Genomic DNA, 6,712 nt, shown 5'->3' with positions numbered 1-6,712 from the left:
ATGGTCGATGCCTTGCGCCACAAGTTCCTGAAGGCGCGAGAAAGAGCTGAGGAGGAGCTGGACCTGCGTTGCTGGAGCAGCAGCCAAGGCGGAGAGAGATAAGCGCGGAATCGGATCCCCGCACCTGTGAACTTGGCTAGGCGCCTTTCGGCAGATAATAACTCTTCCCCGAGGGGCAACGAGGCGTGAGGGGAACAAACAAACACAACACACACACACACACACACACACACAGCCGCCGCCGCCTCAGGGCGTCAAGCAAAACACCGCGGGCGAGCGGGACAGCGAGACGCAGGGGCACGAAGCCAAACAAAGGCGGTGAGGCGACGGGCAGAGCAGCGCTTCGAGGCGCCACCGCCGCCGAGGACCTCGGGCAGCCTCGCCGGGGGGCCGAGAAATGAGGCTCCGTCTGACCAGCGCCTTGACGTTTGTGTGCCTCAGCGCGCTCTTCTCCTTCGCCTGGTACGCCGCCCGGAGCGGGAGCGGAGGTGAGAAGCGGGAAAAGGCGGGCGGAGGAAAGTCTGCTGCTGGCGCGCGCCCCGGCCCGGCCTGGGGCAGGAGGAGGAGGGCTTGGCTGGTTGGCGGGAAAGAGACGAGGGAAGCGGGCCCCCTTCGGAGGAGACGGGCGGCACTGCTGCGCCTCGCTTCTCCCAGGGAAAGGGGCTGAGGAGGCGCACCTGGAGGCTCCCCGCGGGACCGCGCGCTCCGCAGCCTCCGGGCCGCGGCTCCCGCTAACCGCCACCTGCGCGGGCGGCGGCTGTGCGCGCTCGTCGCCAGCAGCAGCCCAGGTCCCGGTTGGCTCTGATCGGCCGGGGGCTGCTCTCCGGGCTCCGGGGGTCTGGACGGCGTTTGCCTCTTATAGGTCCTGAACTCCTTTTGTGGGTTGTGCCATCTGCGGGGTCCCAGCGATTTTCTCTGCCGTATGGACGAAGTAAGATTAGCACGGAGAGCTGCATAACTTTGCTGCATGGTTTGTGGGTTTTGATGTGCTGAATTGATGTCTTCAGCTAAACACCCTGTGCGGACAACCCGCTCCTTGAATGCTGTGACAACAACGCAGCTGTTTAAATGCGTGCCAGTCACTAATCACACTTGATGCAATGTGCATAGCTGTCAACTTTTCCCTTTTCTTGCGAGGAATCCTATTCGGAATAAGGGAATTTCCCTTTTTAAAAAAGGGAAACGTTGACAGCTATGAATGTGTGGGTGTGTTTTTTTACTCCTTACCCAAATTCAGAAAGTTGTAGTGGCCCAGAATAATGAATGTATAGCAGACACAAAAATGACTAGCATGCCACTGAAGCCACCCTAATGGGGCTGAACAGTGATGTGCCAAACAGCTTTTCCTGCTAATTACTAATTGTTGAGACATTGCATTGGCTACATGCACAGTGATGGTTGATGCCCAGAATAATCACTCAAATTGGCTTTTCTATAGAAATATTTTAAAATTAGAGTGCTTGTGGGATTTGAAAATATTTACTTTTTGTATCTGTGCCACTGCCACTTGGTGGTAAAAGAATAGTAATAGATTTCTCTTATTACCATTCACTCCATGAATTTCCGTGGAATTATTTATTTATTGCACTTGTGCCTTGGGGTGTATGGGGTGTTAGGGAAGAGGTAGTACCTCTGGTGAGGAACATGTCGTGCTCCTTCTGGCGTACTTTGTCCACCTTTGATCCCCACCCTACACTCAGTTCTCACCTGTGGCTCCTAGAAGCTGTCAACATGCATCAGTATCCGCACACCAGGAAATGGCTTTGACTGGTGGGCTAAACCAAATGAGGGTAGCTGATGGGTCTCAAACCCTTGGTGATTTAAAGACTTCTCCTGCATGTGAAGACAGACTGTAAAGGATTGAGAGCACAAGACCAATAGTGGGTCCAATGGTTAAGTAGAAGGCGGCAGTTTTTGCACATGTTGTAGAGGGAAGTGAGGGGCAGATGGGGCTCATCATTCTGGGGAGATAGCCCATCTCTGCTGCCTTGTGGGATATCTTTGGGAGAAGAAAAAAGCCTAAGAAGTAAGCCCTACACAAATCTGCGGTGGAGTCCCTCAGACAGTTGGATGGTGCCTTTTATGGCTCCTTCTGGACCATGGGTAAACAACAGGGACGCGGACTTATAAAAAATATTGGGGGGGCCCGGGAAAGCTCATGAATAATAAATAAGCTCATGAATATGCAAATAAAGTGGCGCCGCCTCCTCGTGAGCGAATAGGGGAGAGCGTGCTGCGCCTATTAATCAGCTCCAAAGGAAATTGGGTGGAGCTTTTGCTCGGGAGGGAGGGCAGGAGGCATGCAGCCCGCCCCTCCCTGTGCATTTTGGGCTGGGGGAGGGGCGGCGATGGCGCTCTGCTGGAGGGGCGCCGGAGATTATTGGGGGGGCAGAGCCCCCCCAAACGAATTTTTGAGGGGGCTCGGGCCCCCTCAAGCCCCATGGAGTCGGCGCCTATGGTAAACAAACAAACCCCTGTGATGCAAAATATGAGTCAGCAATATCAAATATGAGTCAGCAATATCAAGATCAACACGATAGCCAGAAACAATTACAATGTGAAAAACTTTATGGACTAATTCAAAACATCAAAACTAACAAAGTGAAGGACTTCCAAAGACTTTCAGAGACTTCAGTTTTTCACATTGTAATTGCTTTTGATATTGCTGTCTTGTCATCTGGGCAGCTCAGGATCTCCATACACTCTGCCCAGGCTTGTGCCCCAAGGAGGTCACTTTGGTGCTGCTAACACAGCAATTTGACTTCACCCCAGATGTGCACTCCATTGTCCCTTGAGACAGATGGATGCCAACAACAAGCACTTGTACCCCACTCTTCAGCCAAAAAGGCTCTCAGAGCAGCTTGCATGTTGTCAATTAAAACAAGATGGTGTCTGCAGGCTTACAATCTAGGAGACAGAACACAAATGGAAAAGAGGATGGGGAGGAAAGAGGCAGAAAAGCAAATTTGGGGGGGCAGTTCTTAAAGTTAAATAGTTCTTATAATGATCAGCTGGAATGAAAATGGTTCAGGGATGGGAGACACCTGATAGAGCTGGTCCTTCACCAGAGCTGATGGAATGAGCCAGGTTTCCCATCTCTCCCACTGAGGAAGCTTCCTGGAATGGTCGCTACCAGGTGAAAGCTGAGGGTGTGTGTTTCTGTGAGAAGGAGGGAGGGAGGAAGGGAGGAAGGAAGGAAGGAAGGAAGGAAGGAAGGAAGGAAGGAAGGAAGGAAATAAATAAATAAATGATATATATAGTATGGCTTGGATTCTATGATAAGTAAGTTGAGGAAGTTTATGGAAGGAAGCTTCCCCTGCCTCCATTCCACATTGCTCAGGAGGGCCTCACTGTCTGGAGAGGCTTTTCAGAAGCATAGGTGGCCACTGGGGAGGGAAGAAGTGGGAAATATTATTTCCATGAACTTCTTAAAGTTAACTTATCTTAGGATCCAAGCCATTGTATGAATGTTTTCTTATGTTATGCTGCTTTTAATTTAGTTAAATAGATAAATTTGGATAATATCAGTAGTGACCAAGCATGTGAGCATGATTTATGAGATCATTGTTAGGTTCTAATATGTTATGAGAGATAAAGAGTTCTTTTTGATTTTAACATTCTTGGCTTAACTGCAAAGTGAAAGTCGATATATTTCTTGCCCCTGAGATTTAAATTGACTAATTTTGTGGTACTGTACTTGTGACTCTAGGACATTCAGTCATATATATATGGGATTAAGTCTCATTGAACTTTACAAGGAGAAAGGAAACAAAACTGCCTGCACATGGAACACATGTGGGAAATTGAGCACATTGCTAACATTTCTCCGCTATAACCCTAATTGATACCTCACCTTGGAATCAAGACACAGACATCCAATACAAAATTCCATACCAACCTGCAGACTTCTTAAATTTTTTTTGAGGTGGGGGGACTAAATCACTGAAAGGTGGCATCAGGCTAGTTACTTTTACACGAGGAAAATAGTGCCTGTACATTTTGCTTTGTATCTTAGGTTCTACAAATGCTAGAAACTCCCCCCATTCCAGTTGTTTTAACAGTGAAAGCTGGGAATCTGTGTCTAGACTAAACTATTTTGCTTCGATACTCTTTCCAACCCAGAAGTGGGGAGCTTTGTCTTCATCACACAGGGGAAGCACTCTTTGCCCATGTAGGCTCATGGAGGTAAATTCTCTGCTGCCAAAAGTCAGGCTCTCCATTGCACCCATTGCCATTGCTGGCTAAACATGAGTGCTTCTGCCTTGCAATATCACAGCTTGGATGCATGGAGCAAATTAAAGAGCTGTTACAAACAGTGTTTCACTACAACCATAAAAAGGAAGTACATATATAATCACTACAGTGTCTCCCTCCACAGGAAGAGACACTGGCTCAGCACCCAGGTGGCACCAATCCACCTTCACTCTCACTGCCTCACAAACATCCACTGTGCATCTAGGTTCAAGGACTGTGTGTTCCAGCTGCTGACAATTGCTCATTATTCTTTCCCTGTGTTTCCCTGTCCTTACACAGGTCATTCTCCCACAAATACAGGATCCATCCCACACCATGTTCTGTGTTAATCCCATGACAAGCAGGGCCCAGGATGCTCCTTGCTGTTCTTTCACAGGGTTGAGTAGGGTACTGTACGTCCTGCCTGCCAATCCTATGCCCTATAAGTGGGGCACTGAAGGCTGCTGCTCTCAGTGTGTCTGTGGCTGCACTTGCATGCCCTGGCCGCTGCCCTTGACTGCTTCTGGAAAGAGTATTTTCTTCCCAGGGTGGGTCTTGAATCCTTATCTCAGGAGCTCTGTATGCAATCTCTCCAGGCTCTCTGCCCACGGAGCTATGTGTGTATTATGTTGTATAGGCTCTCCTCTCCTCAGGAGCCTAAGGGAGGTTGCCTGTAGGGATTCCTGGGACTTGCAGTAGTGGGGTCTTGGCTGGTTGTGCCAATGGTACTGGTAGAGCAGAGGCACTGTGGCATTATCATGTGTGTTATTTATGCGGTAATGCAGGGATGCATGTGCTAGCAGTACATGGCTTTCATTGTGTGTTCATTGGGTACCTCTGTATGTGGGCAGTATGCTCTGTATGTGGGCATAGTCTCTGCTTGATTGTTATTGGCAGGGCTTGCAGCACCATTTTAATTTTATTTTTTTCTGGTTGTGTGTTCCCCTCCCCTTTCCTTCCAGTCCAAGGATGTGTTGGAGATGGTGTCTGTTCCAGTGACAGAATGGTGGGGTCTCTTTGGTTCCAGAGTAATGCAAAGCTGTTCCATTATTGTAGGATTTCTTAGAAATTGGGTCATCCAATCCTTAGATTATGAACAAGAGGCAGTTCTGTCATACACAACTAGCAGAAATTCAGTTGAAAAGTAGGAGGGTGCCAGGCAGATAGAAGGCAGAACAAATGGAGATATACCGGTTTTTTTGCTCTATAAGGCTCACTTTTTTCCCTCCTAAAAAGTAAGGGGAAATGTGTGCGCGTCTTATGGAGCGAATGCAGGCTGCACAGCTATCCCAGAAGCCAGAACAGCAAGAGGGATTGCTGCTTTCACTGCGCAGCAATCCCTCTTGCTCTTCTGGTTTCTGAGATTCAGAATATTTTTTTTTCTTGTTTTCCTCCACCAAAAACTAGGTGCGTCTTGTGGTCTGGTGCGTCTTATAGAGCGAAAAATACGGTAAATACAAATACTTAACTGTGGAGCACTAGCCAACTCGCTTGCGTGTGACATTTTGGGTCAAGTTAACATAGGCATTTTAAACAAATATGAGACAAAAAGACTGCATGTTCTTTCTTTGTGTGTTGCTTTTTGTTCCTGCTTGCCTTCCTGACTTCTTAATAAATATAATCCCCATCTGTACATACCACTGAAACCACAGTTTGCAGTGTGTCCCAAGTAGACGTACAAGCAAATCGGACTGATAAGATTGAAACATACTAGCTTTTCTTCCACATAAATGTGCTTAGAATTGGGGTAGTATTGAAAAGTGGTACACAAGAATGCCTAACAAGACAGACAGCTAAAGCATTGGGTAGCAGTCTCTTATCTAGCCTCCCTCACGTCAAGTTTAGGTTGATGTTCCAAGTGGTGAATCTGTCCCCATAGAATGGCAGTGAGCCAGTGTGGAAGCTAAACTAATGGATGAGTCTCCCAAATAAATCCGTAATAATTGACAAGTGCTACATGAGGCATTCACAAAACACAATACATGTTTTATTACGGCTTTTCTCCTTGTGAAAGTAGATCTTCTACAAACATAATCTTGAGCTACTCTTAAGAGTCTTATGTGAAACTGAATAGGGTGATTTGAGAGGGGGAAAACAAAATGAAATTGCATGTTGAAGAGCTGATTATCTAGAAAGGCTGTCTTCTAATATGGTATCATTACAGGATATTTAGTTAGAAAAGGATTGACCAAAAAGCAGGCAGAGGAAGCAAGAGGAAGGCTGCGCAAAGCTCTGTTGAGGGACGCCCAGCCATCCTTCCAGACATCTAGCGCACCAGAAGCAGGCTGAAGCCCAGAGGGAAACCCGCTGGGAAAAGACCTCGCCTTTTTCAATTTTCATTTCCTTTTTGTGTGCATGTGTGTTTTACTATTTTTTTCCTTCTATTTTTAAAAACATATATATATCAACTTTTTTATTATCATTAACTCTATCCTCTAATTTTTAAAAAAAAATAAAACTTGCCCCCCTTTCATATATT

At 47.1% G+C, this 6,712-nt stretch overlaps 1 protein-coding gene across 2 annotated transcripts in view; it reads left to right on the top strand.

Moving 5' to 3' along the window:
* The first annotated feature begins 286 nt into the window (after positions 1–286).
* MGAT4D (MGAT4 family member D) overlaps positions 287–6,712 on the top strand; it is a 39,515-nt gene continuing 33,089 nt past the window's right edge. Inside the window, exon 1 of one of the 2 annotated variants that reach the window (XM_081926098.1) lies at positions 287–488. In XM_081926098.1, the coding sequence (XP_081782224.1) occupies positions 398–488 (91 nt within the window). In that variant the 5' untranslated portion in view covers positions 287–397. The remainder of the gene's footprint in view (positions 489–6,712) is intronic. The other variant, XM_081926099.1, reaches the window with a different exon arrangement.

This window comes from Podarcis melisellensis (assembly GCF_964234715.1).
Source record: "Podarcis melisellensis genome assembly, chromosome: 9".
Classification (NCBI taxonomy): Eukaryota; Metazoa; Chordata; class Lepidosauria; order Squamata; family Lacertidae; genus Podarcis; species Podarcis melisellensis.
Note: the sequence above shows the minus strand (reverse complement) of the source record. Positions and strands in the feature narration are given on the sequence as shown.